The 18,512-nt window shown below is 66.9% G+C and overlaps 2 protein-coding genes across 3 annotated transcripts; both read left to right on the top strand.

Moving 5' to 3' along the window:
• Positions 1–7: 7 nt before the first annotated feature.
• On the top strand, positions 8–2,642 carry OVCA2 (OVCA2 serine hydrolase domain containing). Its single transcript, XM_066201896.1, has one exon. The coding sequence runs from the start codon at positions 8–10 to the stop codon at positions 995–997; it is 990 nt and encodes a 329-aa protein (XP_066057993.1). The 3' UTR covers positions 998–2,642.
• A 6,851-nt stretch (positions 2,643–9,493) lies between these two features.
• On the top strand, positions 9,494–18,446 carry HIC1 (HIC ZBTB transcriptional repressor 1). Of its 2 annotated transcripts, none has more exons than XM_066202237.1 (4): positions 9,494–9,762; positions 12,673–12,736; positions 13,938–14,241; positions 14,949–18,446. In XM_066202237.1, exons 3-4 carry the CDS (start codon positions 14,190–14,192, stop codon positions 16,892–16,894), a joined length of 1,998 nt encoding a protein of 665 aa, XP_066058334.1. In that variant the 5' UTR covers positions 9,494–9,762; positions 12,673–12,736; positions 13,938–14,189; the 3' UTR covers positions 16,895–18,446. The 2 variants fall into 2 exon arrangements, with proteins under 2 accessions (XP_066058334.1, XP_066058336.1); XM_066202239.1 differs by having other exon boundaries at positions 14,091–14,241.
• Positions 18,447–18,512: the final 66 nt, after the last annotated feature.

The raw sequence follows: 18,512 nt of genomic DNA on the forward strand, positions 1-18,512 counted from the left end.
CGCTGGGATGGATGGGGTCGCACCACGTAGCTCAGCGACACCACTGCCCGCAAGGATCGACCCCGGCTGTCCGCGGGGAGTTGCGCCTTGCAGTCCCGGGCCGTGCTGCGGCCCTGCCCGCGGCCGCCGCCGTTGCACCGGGGGTCGCGTCCCGCCCCGTCGGGCCGGCCCCGTCCTCACCCCCGCCGCGACCTCCCGCCGCTCGGGGGCGCGCGTCACCCCAGGCACTCCGTTCGCTCTCTTCTCTCCGACCAATCAGCGCGCGGCGTTTCGGCGGGAAGGCGGAAGCGGCGGTGCCGGGGGCGCGGCCATGGCGGAGGCGCGGCCGCTGCGGCTGCTGGCGCTGCACGGGTACCGGCAGAGCGCCCGCCGCCTCCGCCAGCGCACCGGGGCGCTCCGCAAGGCCCTGCGCGGCCGCGCCGAGCTGGTGGCCATCGACGCGCCGCACCTCTTGCCCGCCGGCGCTGAGGACGACCCCGACGGGGACGATCCCCCCCGCGGCTGGTGGTTCTCCGGGCCCGGCACGTTCGAAGCGGGCGAAGCGGCCGCGGCTCCGGCGGGGCTGGAGGAGTCGCTGTCGGCCGTGGCGGCGGCGCTGGCGGAGCACGGGCCCTTCGACGGGCTGCTGGGCTTCAGCCAGGGCGCGGCGCTGGCCGCCATGGTGTGCGCCCTGCGGGCCCGCGGCGACCCGCGCTTCCCGGTGGCCTTCGCCGTGCTGGTGGCCGGCTTCGCCAGCCGCGCCCCGGCACACGGACACTTCTACCGGGAGCCCATCGCCCTGCCCACGCTGCACGTCGTGGGCGACACCGACGCCGTCATCGCAGCGCCCCTGAGCAGGGAGCTGGCCCAGTGCTTCGTGGAGCCCGTGGTCCTCACGCACCCCGGCGGGCACTTCATCCCCGCGGCCGCGGCGCAGAAGAAAGCCTACCTGGAATTCTTGGAACGCTTCTGCCCGGGGCAGGGCCAGGCCGAGCGCCCAGGGGCTGGGAAGGTGTGAGAATGGGCTCTGTAATAAAAAAGGCTCTGGTGAGCCACGTGCAGCCACCCATCCTGTGAAACATCACTGTTTCCGTGCCTCCAGAGGGACCAGAGAACAGCTCACTGCACGTTCTGCTCTTCAGTGTTCACCCAGGCCAGGCTAAATGGTTCTTTATCTCCCTTTTTTTCAGCTTTGTTGTGTATATCAGTATAAAATATATACATATATATGTATATAAAGTTATGTATATGACATGTATGACATTGTAACACATCGGTGTGGACATGTGACAGTGAGGGGGTTGAGGGCAGGAAGGTGACACCTTTCTGTGTGCAAGGTGCTTTCAGAGACTCAAACACCTGCTCAAAATGAGAGTCCCTCAGCTCAGCCACAGGAAGTGTCTGCAGAGCACAGAGCTCCTGCAGTTTTACACCCCAAATACTCGGTTTTTTAATATCTGTTAAGCTTTCAGCTGGTCTGGGCCTGGAAAACCCTTTCATCTTTGGCAGTGCCAGGGCTGGTGTTCATTTCAGGAATGAAATACCTGCTGGCTCGGCATGCACGTGTTGAATCTTCCCTGCACAAAGTGCCTCCATGAACAAGAAAAGCTGTTTGTGGCTCTGTGTTATCCAGAAGCACACGAAAATCTTTATTGCTGTAACAGTTGCAGGTGTCCTGCTCAGCATCTGCCCAGCTCAGCACTGGGCACCAGTCTCAGGAGAGGAGTGGTAGCAGAGCTCCTCTAACCACGGCTTTCCTTGGGGGTGTAGAGTTGGTAGAAGAAGGAAATCGGGTGAAAAAAGTGAATTTTCCCTCTGTTTGAGCAGCGGGGCAGCGCAGTGTCAGCTCTGCGGGGGCCGGAGGACACTGTGCTGCCGGAGCCCTTCCTGTGTTCACTCAGCTGGGAGCAGGCCTGGGAGCTGCCGTGGCTTAAACCAGCGCAGCAGGAGTGAGCAGTTCTCAGCCCCAGCACGTTTGCAGCCCCGGTTTGCAGCACGGTGGTGATGGTGGCAGGAGGATGTGGCTGTTTCCCTGCAGCCCAGCCCGTGCCGCTGTTGCGCTCCGCGGCTGGAGGGCTCGGGCAGCGCTGGCTGGCTGTGCCACTTCACCTGGGCTGTGTCACATCTGCCGCGAGGGCGTGGGGTGCCTGCACTCCTTGGTGACCACATCGGGGACACCAGAGGCTGTTTTTTTGGGGGGGGCTGCAGCTGTGGCGGAGCACGGCGACCAGCTGTGACAACGCACCGGAGCCTTTGTCTCCGCTCTCCCCGCGCCGGCGGGCAGGGACGGCCGCGGCCGCGCTCGCCAGCCCCCGGTAGCTGTTTGATCATCGCCGAGCTCCCGCTTTCCCGGTGCTTTTTCCGGTGCCTTTCCGGCGCGGGGGAGGCACCGCAGTCATCCATGGCCGCACTGCGGCCCCGCAGCTCCCGGGCACGGGGAGGCACCGGCGGCTCCGGGGAAGAGGGAAGGAAAGGGAAGAAGCCCAGGGTGCGGTGAGTGAGCAGCACGGTCCCAGCTCTGCAGGCAGCTCCCTCGCGTGGGTCGGGGAGGGATGGGTGACCTGGGGTGCTGCAATACCTGCCCCTTTCCCGGGGTCCGCATAAAGATGGCTCCTGCCGGGTATCTGCTTTACCGGTGTCAATAAATTAATAAAAACAGATAAACGTGACCTTTGTCCGCAGTAGGTGCCTGTGTGAGCAGAGGATGGAGGTCCTGCTTGGTCCCGGTGTGGTGGGAGGAGGGAAGCGGCTCCCGCGGCTGTCTCGGCGTGTCCACAGCGGGCGGAGGGGTTTGCCATGGGAATCCTGCCCTCTCCCTCCTTTCCGCTGGCGAGATGCCCTCGGGCTGACCCCCGCCTCTGTCGCAGATCCAGGTGTCTTCTTGGGATGCAGCCACACTCCTTGGCTGCCTGCAGAGGTGAGCCTGGAGACAAGACTGGCTGATGCCCTCCCACCCCTCACTCAGCTTGATGCTGGGCAGTTCCCTTTTTCATCAGCCGGCGTGGCCCAGGAGAGTTGGTTTTTTCCCCCAAAACAGCGTGAGCCAGTTGCTGTGGCTGAACAGGGGGTGATGGAGTGAGCCCGGGATCCAGGTGGCAGCTGTGCCACTTTCCTGAGACAAAAGGTCCCTGCAGACAATCACCAGTGTTACCAGCAGCACCCGGGTGTTTTGGCAGGGGGGATGTCACCCCTGTCCCCAGATGTGCCTTTCCATACCCTAGTGCAGCCATTGGAGCCACCTGAGTGAACTCAGGGACAAGAAGGACCCTGGCTGTGTCCCTGCTTGTGAGGAGCGTGCTGTGGGTGTGGAGTGCAGGGCTCAGCCAGGCAGAGCTTTGCTCCCCCTTTCCCTGGGTGAGCAGAGCCCCCAGGCCTCTCCCAGTGTCCCAGGGAAGGCAGGAGGAGCCTGGCATGAGCAGACACACTGTCAGTGCTGCCACTTCCCTGCAAACTCCCGGCTGTTTTCTCACCTATCCCCAGCTCCCTGCACCCCTTCCCCCTGTGCCACTGCCACCTCGAGGTCACTGCCACTGCCCACCCTGCCAGCCACCCACCTGGGGCACACCAGGCTCGGGTGGGGGTTCCTGTGGGCAGCACTGGAAAAAGCGACGTCCCACCGAGCCTGGCGTCAGGTACGGCTCATGCCAGGGTTTGAGCCTTACTCATCTCACACTCTTCCTCCTCTGTCCCCACCAGCAGGACCTGCCACAGGCGTGGGGAGGGAGCACTCCAAGAGGGTGCCGTGTTTTCCAGATGGTTTTACAGCAAGGTTTCCCCCAAACCTGCCAAGCTCCTGCCTGCATGGTGGCAGTGGCACGGGCAGGGGACAGCCAGGACCATCCCCGGGCCCCGCTGCTGGAGCAGGACCAAGGCATTGGGAACAGCCCCCCCTTCCCTGCTTCACTCGCAGAAGCTTCCAGTTGTGGCTGAGTCACTCCTGCTGTAGCTCCTTCTCTCTCCTTGTTTTGGATGGAAGTTTTCCATGGAAACCCACGCTGGGCCGGGCTGCAGGCTGGGATAAACACGGCTGAATCACAAAAGGCCGTTTCGCCAAGAGCTGTCAGATGGCAGCAACAGCGTGTGGGGCCAGTGGGAACCTGCCCAGCCTTTGTGGGGGCAACAGCAGCACCTCTCCATGCAGCCCCCACCAGCTTCACTGGCTCAGCCCCCCCGGACCCACCCTAAATTCCTACGGTGCCAGGATGCCACTTGGCAAAGCCAGGAGTAGGTGACGGGTTCTGTCTGGAAGTTTTCTGGGGCCACGTGCTTTCCCAGGGATGCACAGGGGAATCCCAGCTGGGAGAGCCCCTTCTCTGCAGGCAGTGTCCACCCCAATCCTCAGCTGCTGGGCTCTGTAAGGTCATGGCTTGGAGGTCCCAGGAAGACCCTTCCCACCCTCCTAGCCGTGCGCAGGGACACGCTCTGAAGCCGCTGGGTGTGTTGCCGAGGTGAGGCAGAGTTTGTGCCGTGCCTGTGCCCTGCTGAGAACCGTTCCACCCTGGAAGAGGCTGTGGCAGGGGCTGTGATCCTCCTTGGCACCACATTCCTCCCCAGCACCGCCATAATCTCTGTGCTGAGGAGGAGCACAGGAGCTGGACGGCCTCTGTCCCCCGGCGCTGACGGCTGGCCCCAGGCCCAGCGCCTTGGAAGTGCCGTTGGAAGACAAGTCCCGGTGTCAGGAGTCCAGGATATTTTTAAGTACTCTGGAAGAAAAACTGATTCCAGGGTGTCAGCGGGAGAGACTTGGCCTTCAAAACAACAGTGCAGCTGGAACCTTCCTGAGCTGGAGCGTGGGGTCCAAGGGGTCACAGGGCTGCCCACGGGACGTGTCCCCTCACCCAGGGGTACCCTGGAAGGGACACTGATGTTGCCGAGGCCTGGACCTCACTGTGCTGCTGTTGGTGGGGTAGAACCAAGGAGGTGTTTCCCAGGGGATGGAGGGTGGGTTTTGTGGCAGTGGCAACTTTGCAGCGTGGATGTGCTGGGCATAGCTATGGTTTTACCTGAGCACTGGTGGGACTGCCCAAAAATCCCCATCCTGGAGGTGAGGTGCCTGGCCCATCACCAACGGCAGCGATGGGAAAAGTGGGAGTTAAAGGGAACAAGCAAGAGACATGGCAGGGCACAGCAAGGATCTGCCACCTCTGATTATCCCCTTCCTGCTGCTCCCATGTCCCACTGTGGCCCTGCTGGCCCCTGAGGACCTGGGGGTGGCCATGCTTGTCTGGGTGAGGGCAGAGCTGCCAGGTGCATGACCCTATGGATGGGTGAGGGATCCTAATGGGGCTGCCTTGGAGAAGGGAGTGGGGGCAGGGGACCCTGTGTGACCCCTACTCGATCTAGGTGGGACACCCACAGCAGGCCTGTGCTGTAGGATGCCAGGAGCGAAGGCTCCTGTTGAGGGACTCTCCCTGTTCCTCTGCCACCCTCACCCACTTGGGCCTGACCCTACAACCCCGGTGTCCCCATGGGATTAAGTATCTCCCTCCCCTCCAGGATCTGCGTGGTCACTACAGCCCTTCCAGCCCCCCCTCCCAGTCTCCAGGGCTGTGGGTCCCCCGGTGTCCCCCACGGGGAGCCCTGCCCGGCCAGCACCGGTCGCCGCCGGCTGCCGAAGGCCCGGTGCCCGGTGCCGGGGCAGGCCGGGCCGCTCTGACTTCGCCGCTCAGGAATCTCCTGGCCGCGCCGGGCGGGTTGTGCAAGCCGCGACCGCCCCCGGCCGCCCCCGCCCCGGCCCCGCGGGCCGCGCTCAGTCCCCGCCGCGCCGGCCCCGCCGCCAGCCCCGCTCCGCGAACGGCCCGCGGCCCCCCGCGCACCGGCGGCGAGACGGGGGGGACGGGACGGGGGACGGGACCCCGACTGCCGAGCGGACAGATGCGGCGTGACGAGCCCGGCGGGGACGGTCCCCGAAGGGCTCCGGGTCCCCGCCGGGAGGGCAGGTGAGGGGCTGCGGGGCGGGGAGCAGGATGGGGGATCCGAGGAGGGGGGACCCCAACATTCCCGCTGCCCGAGGAGGAGCCGCTCGGCGCCCGCCCCCCCGAACAGTAAGAGTTGATGTGCGGTGAGCTGCATCCTGCATGTGAGCTCCTACTGCCCCGGGAGGCGGGCCGCCCCCGACGGGACCCCCGCCTCCACCGCCTCGGGGACCCCCGGGGGTGGGCGAATGGGGGGAGCCGGTGCTGCCCGCGCTGCGAGTCCGCCTGTCCCGGCGACCATGGCTGTAGACTGTTACCCCCCCAGCGGCACAGTAACAATCTAAAGCCACGGTCGCCCGGGCGGCGTCGGAGTTGGGGGGGGGGGGGGGGGGGGAGGCGGGAGGGCGGGTTGGGAGGGGGCAGTCGGTGCCTTGGCGACGGCGAGGAGGCGTCCCCGCCACCGCAGCGAGCGCGCCCGACCCCCACCGGCGGCGCGGGGGGGACTCCCGGTGCTTGAGAGGGGGGAGTGTCGGTAGCATCGACAGCATCGGTAGCATCGGTAGCATCCGCCCACCCCCCTCCCCGCCCCCTGCCCTCCCACGCGTGTCCGCCCCGCCGGGGGACCCCCCCTACCTGGGCTGCAGCGGGAAGGCGGGGGGGGGGCTTCCGCCGTGGGGGGGTCGGTGTCTGCGGGGGGGGAAAGAGAGAGCGGGGTCAGGCGGGCACCGGGACACCCCCCCCATCCCCGCCCCTTCCCGCCTTTCCCCCCCGCCCCCGTCGGGGCGCGCTCCCCGACGGCTCAGCACCACGGACAGCGCCCGCCCCCCCGGCGCTGCGGCGGGGCCGGGGCCGGTGCGGGGCCGGGGCCGGGGCCGGTGCCGGCGGTGGGTCATGCTTCAGTAGCCATGACTGTAGACTGTTACTGTCCTGTCCCTACGCAGCAGTAAGCAGTCTAGAGCCAAGGTGCCGACGCTCTGACTCGGGCTCTCCTCAGCGGGGTCTCCGCGCTCTTTAGACGCAGCGGGGTGAAGGCGATCGACCCCCCCCGCGGGCTGCGGAGCCGGCAGCACCCGGGCTGGGGACACGGGGCTGCGGGGGAACCCGAGGGAGGCGGCGGTGGAGAGTGCCTGGCACGGCGGCACCGCGGGATGGAGCTGGGGGGGGGTCCCGTCGGGGGTGGCTGCGGGGAGGCTCGGAGAGGGGGGACGGCGGGCGCCGGTGTCACCGCAGAGCGGGACACGTACGCACAGCCCCACACACGGATGCGCTTCCGCACCTCTCCCCGCCCCCAACCTCATCCCCCCCCCCCCTCCCCAAACCCCTGCAAGGTGCGGGCGGCCGGTCCCCGCCGTGCACCCCCCCGGGGCGGCCCCGCGCTCAGCGCCCGCCCCCGCGCACCGCCCCCGCCGGCGCCGCCGCCCGGCCCCGCCGCCCCCGCCGCCCGGCCCGCACGTGGGGCTGCGCCAGGCGGCTCCGCGCCGCCCCCGCCCGCCGCAGAGCTCTCCCCCCGCCCCGGCCCCCGGTGCCCTCCGCTCCGCCTCACCCCCGCCCCGGGGCCGGCAGGTGCAGCGCTCGGTGCCGCGGGGCTCCGCTGCCCCCTCCCGCCCCCGCACCGGGCTCCGTCCCCGCTTACCTGCGGGCCAACCCAGCCGGTGCCTTACCTCCTGCGGGCCCCGCGGCTGCCGGGCCGGGCAGGGGCCCCGCGGCTCCCGGCGGGGCCGGCGCCGGTGTCGGTGCTGCGCTGTCCGCAGCGCGCGGGGCTTTTATAGGATCGGGCTCGTAGTAACGGGGATCTCGGCTCATTCATAGAAAAGCATCAACCTACACAATGACGTGAGCGCTACGTCAGCGAGGAAATTTAGGGAACGGGAAGACGCTACTATTTATATCGGCGCGGGGGGAGGACAGCGGCCCGGAGCCGGGCAGGGGGTCCGGGCTGCAACAGAACCCCGGCCCCCCCCAGACCCCTCCGGAGCCCCCCCCCCGTTCCCCGGCAGCTCGAGGAGTGCAGTGGAGCGGCACCCAGCACCCCACATCCCTTCTCCACCTGCTGCCAGATTCAGGAGCTCAACACCCACTGAGACACAAACTGAGGGTCCTGTCACCCTGGGGATGCGGTGTGGGGCACCCCCTGCCCCGGACACGAGGTGTCCATCCAGGCACCCAGGGGAGCCCAGGCCATCCATGACTCCTGCCCACCCCACTGGACCAGAACATGGCCCCATCCTGGCCTTGTGGCTGCTGATTTGGGGCTGTCTGAGCCCCCCATCACAGGAAGGGGTTGCACAGAGGTCTCCACACCCAGGCACCAGCCTGGGGATGCCCCCTGGCCACCTGCATCCCTCACCCACAACAGTGTCCTGAGCAGCACCTCCCACGTGCCCCCTCATGAGAACCCCTGTCCTTCCATCGTCATAAGCACCCATGGGTGGCACTCCAGTGCACTGCAGGATAACGGGACAGCACAAAGTGGTGGTGGGGTGAGTTTACAATACATGGGGTGAGCAACCCACTGCAGCACCGTGCTGCCCTGACCCCTCCAGCCTCACAATGGGGCCTGGCCCTCACTCCCACCAGGGCTGAGTGACCCAAAAACTGTCAGTGCTACAGAAACAGGTTGTGGCTTCATGGGTGAATTTTGGCCCCTTGCTCCTTCCTGAGTGCCAGCACCCCCCAAGATGGGCCTGGAGTCATATCCAGGGGGATTTGGGAGCATCCTTTCCCCCTTTATGCACCTGTCCGTCCATCCATCCATCCATCCATCCATGCATCCCCCCCATTCCTGCTGGAGCCGTCTGACCTCACTCTGCTCTGGCGAAGCATCACACCGGTAACCACAGCAACAGCGGCGTTGTCATTGACAGCAGCATCCGCGCCCGCCAGCATCCGCCGCTGCTGCAAGGCCACACGCTGCCACGGGGGCCTCGAGCCACGGTCCCCCCTCTCCCTTACCCCTCACACGCCCCAAAAACCCGCAGAGCGGCTCAGAGGATTAACCCTCCCGACCCCACCAGCACCTCCCCATGCTCCACCAACCACCTCCTTCAGGTGCTGCCGCCCCCCTAGAGCTCCCCAAAACGCCTTACCCACCCCCTGCTAGATGGGGGTGTCCCCCACTCCTCTCCTCCCCCCTTTTCTTTTTTTTTTTTTTTTTTTTCCCACGCAGCACCGGCGCTCGCCCCGTCGGGGCTCTCCGGTTCGGGCAGGGGAGGGGGGGAATCGCTGCCGCAGCGCTCCCCGCCGCAACCGTGACTCAGCCCCGGGATTAGTCAGCAACTGGGGCCGGCCCACCCGCAACCGGCTGCGCAGCTCCGCCGTTCCTCCGGGGGCCGCGACCCCTCCACTCCACGTCCCGGCACCTTGTGCGCGTCGGGGGGACCGGGACGTGGAGTGGGGGGGTCGCGGCCCCCGAGGAGGGGGTGTCGCATCCCGGAGCGCGGCCCGTTGCTGCCATCTCGTGGGCTTCCCACCAGTGACTACCGCGTGTCCCTGTCGCGGGAGGGGGGGACAGAGGGCCCGGGGATGTGGGTGGGGAGGGGGAGGTCACCTGTGGGGCTGGGGAAGGTGGTGGGTGGGAAGGGGGTGGTCGCTGAGGGGGACTGAAGGAGGAAGGGGTGGTATGGCCCCACCTGAGAGGGAAGGAGGTCTCATTGTGCCATCGTGACTCCACAGGGGTGGGGTCTTCATCTGCTCGGACGTCACCCCACAAGGAAGGGATCCTATTGCCCCACGATGCATCACTCCAAAGGAAAGGGGTCTCATCACCTCGAGCCCCAAACTATCACCCTGCTGGAAGTGTTGCTCACCCAGTCTGAGCATTGTGCCACAAGGAAGGGGTGCCACTGTCCCAGGAAAAAACACCAGGCAGGTATGGGTGTCTTTTCCTGAGAATTGCCTCACAAGGAAGGGGTCCCACTGCCCCATGAAGCATCACCCATAAGGGAAGGGTTCCCATGGTTTCACTAAGCATCATCTCACAGGGATGAGATTGTCACCTGCCTGCAGAAAAGGCGTTCCGTCACCCCATCAAGTGTCATCCCACAAGGAAGGGGTCACACTGCACCAGGAAACAACACCTGGCGGGGTGGGTGCCCTTTTTGACTGAAAATTAACCCCACAAGGGGTCCCACTGCCCCCAAGAAGCATCACCCATAAGGAAAGGGGTTCCATCACCTCACCAAACTTCAACCCACAGGGACAGGATCCTCACCTACCTGCAGAAGACGGGTCGTATCACCCCATCGGGCATCATCCCACAAGGATGGGGTCCCATTGCTCCACAAGGCATCCCCTCACAGGGATGGGTGCCCTTTGTCTTCCCAAACATCCCCCCATAAAGAAGGGATCCCACTGCCCCCCAGCTGAACAAGGGGAATCGCCAAACCCTACTCCTGGGGAGGAAAATGCCTGAGCTCGGGAATATCCCAGGGACTGTCCAGCTGCACAGCAGCTCAGTGGGGGTCCTGGGGGACAGGAAGTCCTGGGGGACACCACGTGGCCTTGGGATGAAGGAGGTGAACGGTGTCCCGGTTTATGTCGGTTGACAGCAGTGAGAGGATCCTTCCCTCCTGCTCAGGTGGGCTGCTGGGTCCAGAGCTGGGCTCCCAGCATGGAAATACTGGAGAGAGTCCAGGGAAGGACCACTAAGAAGAGTAAAGGCCTGGAGCATCTCTCTGATGAGGAGAGGCAGAGAGCTGGGCCTGGCTGGAGAAGAGAAGGCTCCAGGGACCCATCAGTGACCCGTGGGAGGTGCAGAGAGGACAGAGCCAGACTCAGCTCCGTGGTGCCCAGTGCCAGGACCAGGTGGCACAGACTGAGCCCCACGGCTTCCTCTGACCATCAGGGAGGTCACACTTCCACACTGGGAGGGGGGCGCTGGCATGGGCAGCCCGGGGAGGTGCTGGAGTCCTTTGAGACATCCAAAACCACCTGGGCAAGGTCCTGTGCAGCCAGCCCTGGGTGGCCCTGCTGGAGCAGAGGGTTGGGTGAAGACTTCCTGAGGTTTCTCCTAATCTCAGCTCCCGCTGTTGATTCTGTCTCTTGTGCACCTGGATATCCTTCCCCCTCGAAGGAAGGGTTGCCCTGCTCCATGAAATATCACCTTGCAGGGATAGGTGCCCTTGTCCGCCCAAATATCACTCTGCAGAAAAGGGTCCTCTCAGTGTCACCCCACAAGAGAGGGGTCCCATTGGTCCACAGACAAGGGCCCCCAGCCACTTGAGCATCACCCCACAGGGGATGACTCCCATTGTCCACCCCAGCAATGCCACCCAGACAGCACAGCAGAGAGCAGCCACCCTGGCTGGGCCTGTGCTGTGCCAGGGAAGCTCTGCCCTTCCCGCTGCCTTTCAGGGATCCTCTCATGATGGGGGGCACCTTGGGAGAACTTGGCAGGGTCCCGTGTCTGCCCCCAGCCTTGCTTTACAGCAGGCAGGGCTTGGCACTGGAACAGCTCAGGAGATGGGCAGCGGTGATCTCTGCCCAGCCTGGAACAGCTCAGCACTGCCTCGAGTTTCACAGCCTCAGCCCAGGTGGAGGGGACACACATCCCCCTGCACACACACAAGGGGCCGCAGTTTCAGGGCTGCTGTACCCCAGCACCGCCGGGAAAATGCAGCCGAGCTGCCAGCGGGGGCTGCAGGCTCCTGGCGCTGCCGGATGCGGCCCCGCTGGCCAACGCGCCGTAATGCAAGACATGTGTGTGGGCTTTGGGGAGAGGCTGCGCTGGGAAACAGGGCCCTGCAGAGACCGGGGGGCTGTATCCTGTCCAAAAGCCCAGGTCCCACATGAAGCCAGGCATGCGAACGCGATCCAAACCACAGCTGGATTTGAACCGAATCTCCCAGCATCTGGGCTAATTTGCTGCAACTTTGATTGATCGTGGGGAGGGGGCACAGGCGGGAAACGCTCCAGCTCAGACCTCCCAACAGAGCCAATGACTTAACCAGAGCTGGTTCCAATCTGCTGAGCACATTGAGGCGAAAATGCCCCTTTCCCTTCGCGCTCCCGGGCGCCGGCGCTGGCTTTGCTCGCGGTCCTGCAGCCCGGCCGTTCCCGCCCCTCGGAGCCGGACATCGGCTGGAGCTCCCTGGGAAGACCCGGCAGTTTTTGAGAGCTCTGAGTGCAGAACCCTGGGTCAGGTTGCTGTGTTAGGATCCCTCCAGAAGGCTGAGCAGGACGGGACGGGGGATACTCGTGCAAGAAACCCCCCTACACCTGCCCCAAACCCCTACGGGCATCGATCCGCCCCTCTGCTCCTGGGAGAGGCCGGGAATGGGAGAGGAGCTGCGAAGGAGGGTGGAAAAGGTGAAGGGTTTTTCCATTCCCTCCCTCGGCCGCTGCCCCCGGGGTCGGCGTCACTCAGCAGGTAGCTGGGGCAGCCCGGGGTCCCGGCCGGCCCCGGGGGATGCAGCTGTCTGGGAGCCGCCCGCTGCCGTGATTTATGCAGCTCAGCCCCATAAATTACCGGGACGGAGCCCGCGGGAGCCATCGCTCACAGCGACGTCCAGAGCTCGCTGCCAGAACCTGAAACACTTCCAGCCGTTAATTGAAGAGGGGGGGGAAAAAATGGGAGAGGGGGGAGAAATTAGTGCCCGGGGAGTTGGGATTAAACCGCGGCTCTAACGAGGGTCGCCCACGTCCCGCTCCCAGGATCCCGGCGCTTCCTGTGGGCAAGGGCCCAGCGTGGGGAGCAGGGAGGGGGATTTCTGAGCCGGTGCCTGGGATGAGCCCGCTGCAGGGTCCCCCACGGGCAGTGACACTCCGTCCTGGTCCCCAGGGTGACGACTCCATAGTGAACCGGGACGCGCTGAATCTGAAGGGAGGCTGAGGATGAGTTCCAGGTGAGTGATGCTGAGCTGTGAGGGCAACGGCTGCCACCAGCCTGCACCCTCCCTGCCAGCACCCATCCTTTTTTTGTCCCAAATTCAGGGCTGGCTAAACCCTGTCCCAGGCACCAGGACCCCACATTGGCTCCCATTCACCAGGGGACCAGGGTGAAACCCCAAGAGCCCAAGTGGGACGGATGGCCACTGCTCGGGGTGCCCTGCTCAGGTCAGGGGGTGCCAGCAGGACACCCCCAGGATTAGCAGCCGTCCTGGGGAAGCCCATCACGATGCTTTGCTGTACTAGGAGGTTGTGCAAGAGGCTGCGGCTGTGAGAAAGGAGAAGTGAAAGTGTGAAGCGAGAGGCGGCTCCCCCCGCGCCAAGGGGGGTACCCCACGCTGCACCCCCAGCCCAGCAGCCTTTTCAGGGACGGCTGGAGGGATGAAGCCAGGGGAAACGTGGCTCTGCCTCCGGCTCCTTCTCCTCCTTCTCCTCCTCATCCCAAACCACCGCAAGCCCCCAGCCCACCCCGAGCCACCGCCACCGCACATCTGGGCGCCAGCGCTGCGCGCCCCTCCCGCTTTCTACTCTCCCCCCTCACCAGCAAATTAGGGCCGTCTGCCTTCCCCCCCTGCTCCCCAGAGCCCTTTCCCACATCATCTCCGCTCATCGGACACGATGCTCCACCCTCTGCCCCCCAAAATGATCCCACCCGCTCCAGCCTTCCCAACCGAGGGTGCCACCCCGCTTTGTGTATCAGCATCCATCCCTCGGGCGGGGCGGCAAGCAAAACCCCTCCACTTTATCGTTCCCCGGCACCGTCCGCCCCGTCGGGTCCCACCTGCGCGGGGAGGAGCCGCCTCCGGTAACGGGCGGGGTGGAGCGCACCGGGAGCCGCTAGATGGCGCTCTACGAGCGGTACCGACGGGGGGGACACATCGCCCTTAGCCCGGGGACACCCCGGGTCCCCCCCTCTTCGGGGCTCCCGGCCCCACCCGGGGTGTCCCCGGGCAAAGGGCGATGTCCTAAGGACAGAGACCCCCGAGGGGGCGGTCGGGGCGCGGCGGGAGAAGACCCGGGAGGAGGGAAAAACCGGGCTGGGAGGAGGAGGAGGAGACCGGGATGGGGAGGGAGGGGTGTGTAAAGGGGGGGGGCCCGGCTTGTCGGTGCCCCGCCCGGGGATGGGAGGAGGAAAACCTCCCGCCGTCCCTTTAACAGCCAGCGGCGCTGCTCGGAGTTCAGGCCGGGGTCAGGGGGAGTTCGCAGCCCGGGTTTCACCTCCGAGCTGGCGGCGTCGGGAACCCCGAGGAACCGCTGCAGCTTCTTCCACAACCACCTCCTCCTCCTCTTCCTCCTCCTCCCGTTCCGTAGGACCGGCCGGGAGTGCGGGGTATGGAGGAAGAGAAGCAGCAGAGGAAGAGGAGGGTGGAGGGGAGCAGCAACCGGCGGCGGCCCCCCAGGGGCTGAGCCATGAGAGTTCACCGAGACCTCAGCTGGCTGGCGGAGGCCACCGGACGCCCAGGTAAAAGGAGGGGGGGAATACCCCTAAATACGGGGAAAACCAGTCGAGAAAGCAGCTCCGCGGGCTCTTGGCTTTACGCACCTGGGCGGGGGGCACCGGCACCGGAACGGAGGCGGGAAGGGAGGTCCCGCTCCCCCCCACACCCCCAACCTTCCCCCCGCTCACCTCGAGGGGGGGAGAGGAAACGGGGGCGGGGGGCGCCCGGGGGGTCCGGCCGGCCGCCTCCCGGGACCGGGGCGCATAAGAAGCGGGGAAGGCGCGGCGAGGAGCGGGACAGCGGCAGGGCGCGGGGATCGGCGGGCGAGTGGCGGGCACCGGGTCGGGGTGTCCCCCCCCTGCGCTCCCCCGGCAGGTGGGCGCGGGGTCGCGGGATCCCAGGGCTGGCGGGGCCGGGGCCGGGGCGCGGCACTGGCGGCGGCGGCGGCGGCGGGTGATGTCACTTTCTCCAAAAACCCTCCGGGGGTTTTCGCCCCCCTCCCGCCCCCCCGACCCGCCGAGAAACGAGCCCCCATATAAGCGGTGGCACCGGCCGGGCGGCCGCGCAGAGCGGCTGGGACGCAGCGGTGCGTGGGGCTGAGACCCGACCCTCCCACGCCGCCCACCCCACGCGTGGGGGAAGCCCCGGACGCGCACGTCGAGCCCCCGGCGCGGTGCGGCGGGCATGCGGGGCCGGCCACGGCGTTGACGGGGCGGCCGGTGTGTTGCAGGGCGGCGGGCGAGGAGCGGGATGCTGGACGCCATGGAGGTGCCGAGCCACTCGCGGCAGCTGCTGCTGCAGCTGAACACGCAGCGCACCAAGGGTTTCCTGTGCGACGTGATCATCGTGGTGCAGAACGCGCTTTTCCGAGCGCACAAGAACATCCTGGCCGCCAGCAGCGCCTACCTCAAGTCGCTGGTGGTCCACGACAACCTGCTCAACCTGGACCATGAGATGGTGAGCCCCGGCATCTTCCGCCTCATCCTCGACTTCATCTACACCGGCCGCCTGGCCGAGTGCGAGCCGGGCAGCGAGCAGAGCCTGGGTGCTGTGCTGGCTGCCGCCAGCTACCTCCAGATCCCCGGCTTGGTGGCCCTTTGCAAGAAGAAGTTGAAGCGCAGCGGCAAGTACTGCCACCTGCGCGGGGGCTACGCACCCTACAAGCTGGGCCGTGGGCTGCGGGCCGCCACGCCGGTCATCCAGGCTTGCTACTCGGGGACACCACGGCCCGTGGACCTGCCGCCCGTGGAGCCGGCGGCTCCGCTCAACACGCAGTGTGGGGAGCTGTACGCCTCGGCCGCCCAGGGCGCCCCGCTGCACCCTCACGGGCTGTGCCCGCCCGAACGCCACTGCTCGCCGCCCTGCGGCCTCGACCTCTCCAAGAAGAGCCCCACCGGCCCCTCTGCCCAGCTCCTGCCCACCGACCGCCTGCTGCCCAGCGAGCCCCGTGAGCCCTCGCTGCCCCCACGGCACGACAGTCCCCCTGTCAGCGCCGGCCTCCTGGGCAGCCACGCCGCTGCCTACAAGGACTCCCCGCCGGGTGGTGAGCCAGGGGGGCACCCCCACGCCCCCGACCCCTTCCGCAGCACGCCGCCCTGCGCCGAGCCCCCGCTGCCCCGCGCTGATGGGAGAGAGCTGATGTACCGCTGGATGAAGCACGAGCCCCTGGGCCCCTACCTGGACGAGGGGGAGGCGGAGAAGGAGCTGGAGCGGGAGGAGAAGGCCGAATCGCCGCCTGCAGCGCCGCAGTCCCGCTACCCCAGCGTGGAGAGCAACGACCTGGAGCCTGACAACAGCACGAGCGAGGAGACGGGCAGCAGCGAGGGCCCCTCGCCCGGAGATGCTCTGGACCGCTACTGCAACCACCTGGGCTACGAGCCGGAGAGCCTGGGCGACAACCTGTACGTCTGCATCCCCTGCGGCAAGGGCTTCCCCAGCTCCGAGCAGCTCAACGCCCACGTGGAGGCCCACAACGAAGAGGAGCTCTATCATAAGGCGGCGGCCGAGCAGGCCGTGCCCTTCCTGGACAAAGGTGGCCCGGGGCTGGGTGACATCTTGCGGCCTTACCGCTGCTCCTCCTGCGACAAGTCCTACAAGGACCCGGCCACGCTGCGGCAGCACGAGAAGACGCACTGGCTGACGCGCCCCTACCCCTGCACCATCTGCGGCAAGAAGTTCACGCAGCGCGGCACCATGACCCGCCACATGCGCAGCCACCTCGGCCTGAAGCCCTTTGCCTGCGACGCCTGCGGGATGCGCTTCACCCGCCAGTACCGCCTGACCGAGCACATGCGCATCCACTCGGGCGAGAAGCCCTACGAGTGCCAGGTGTGCGGCGGGAAGTTCGCCCAGCAGCGCAACCTCATCAGCCACATGAAGATGCACGCGGCCGGCCCCGACGGCAAAGCTAAGCTGGACTTCCCCGACAGTGTCTACGCCATGGCCCGTCTCACCGCCGACCAGCTGGGGCTCAAGCAGGAGAAGGCGGCCGAGCTGCTCTCCCACACCTCGCACTTCCTCAGCGACCCCAAGGCCATGGAGAGCCTCTACCCCCTGGCCAAGTTCACGGCTGAGCACCTGGGGCTGAGCCAGGACAAGGCGGCCGAGGTGCTGGCGCAGGCTCCGCACCTCCACACCGAGGCTGCCCGGACCATAGAGCGATACTCGCCCCCCTAGCACCGGCCTGGCCGGGGGGCTGGGGGGGCCGCTGGGCTCCCCTCGCTGCCCCGTGTGGAGCTGGGGGGTGGCGAGAGGTGGTGGGTGCTCGTCCCCTGGCGCTGCCGACGGTCCCGGAGAACTCGCTTGTAGCGAAGGTCCCATGAGAGCTGCTCCGGGATGGATGGACGGCGTGTCCCTCGACCAGCGCCCCGGCTTGCCCGGGAGAAGCCGAGAAATCAGGGACTGACCCCGCGGCACCTCCGCCCCTTGCCGTGGGGGGTGCCGGGACCCCGGCACTGGGCGGCAGCGACGCACAAGCTGTGAGGCCGGGCTGCGCCCCGAGGCTTTGGAGGACATGAGCCCGCTCCTTACCTCAGGGCTGCCCCCGGGCGAGGGGACGCCCTCGGCAGCCGCCGCGTCGCTCCGGCCCCACGGTGGGACCCGCCGGCGCTCGGCTTTGCCGCGACGGGACCCGGACTGTGCCTCCCCGACCGCCGCGGGCCGTGAGTAGTTCGTCCGTCGTGGCCGGAGCGACGCCTCCGTGCTGAGCGGGAGCGGCCAGCGCTGGGCTGGGGGTGTGTGCCCGACCACCCCCCGGGCCGCGCCGGGGGCTCGGGGACAGACTGACGGAGGGGGACGGTGGGGTCTGAGCAGCAGGCGCGGGACGGGGGAGAGGCGGTCACGTCCATGCTGGGGAGGCCGGGGGATCGCGATGCTCCTCGCCTCGAAGCAAGCACTGACCTCCCGTCCCGAACGCAGGGGCTCAGCCGGCTGCTCCCCGTGTTTTTGGGAGGTGGAGCAGGGCCTGTCCCAGACTGAGCCCCTGGGCCCTGCCTCGCCATCAGGGATGCCCGGGGCACCCGGCTCAGCCCCGGGACCCGGCCGATTCGCCCTCGGGCGGCCACTCGCCTTGATTATTTTTTATTTTTTTATTTTTGCCAAAGACGCCCGTCTCCAGCGCGGCCGGGCCGGGCCGGGGGGTCCACGACAAAGACAAAGCGGTCTCTGGTTTGTCAGCTACGGGAGGTGGGCAGGGGCTGCGGGAGGGGGCCGTGGGGCAGAGCGCCGGGGGTGCATGTAACCTGGGGCCGAGTCCCCCCCCCGGCACCTTCTGCCGCCACCGCACCCCCTCTCCCACCTTCTGCTCGCTGTGGGCGAAGTTCCCCCAGCCTGGACCCCCCCGGCCCGTGCCCTGACCCCTCCGTTGGGGCTAATGTGAAGCTTCTCCCCCCCTCCTGAGCCCCCTCCTCTCCTTTGCACACGAGGCTCCGGGCGGCCGCCAGCAGCGACTGCCCCCGGCCTCGCAGCCACTGTGCCTTAGCCTGAGCTGGCCGCGCCTGCCCAGCTGCCCCCCGAGCCTCCCGGGGCTGTCCCGGTCCCCCAGGGCCGGCGGTGTCCCCCGGAGCTGCCGTGGGGTGACTGGCGGCGGTGGCAGCACCCAAAGCACAGCTGGCAGCGCCCAGCGGGGCCCCGGCCCCCCCTGTATCACGTCCAATTTGTACACGGGCTTCTCGCCCTTTTTTTTTTTCTATAGTCGAAACGGAATGAGCAATAAAGTGACATTAACACGCGTGGCCTCGCGTTCTTCTCTGGGGAGGGGCCTGGCTGATGCTGAGCACGGCTGGGAGTGGCCCCG

The sequence above is a fragment of the Chamaea fasciata genome, unplaced genomic scaffold, assembly GCF_029207755.1.
Source record: "Chamaea fasciata isolate MVZ Bird 193981 ecotype frontalis unplaced genomic scaffold, bChaFas1.0.hap1 SCAF_21, whole genome shotgun sequence".
NCBI lineage: Eukaryota > Metazoa > Chordata > Aves > Passeriformes > Sylviidae > Chamaea > Chamaea fasciata.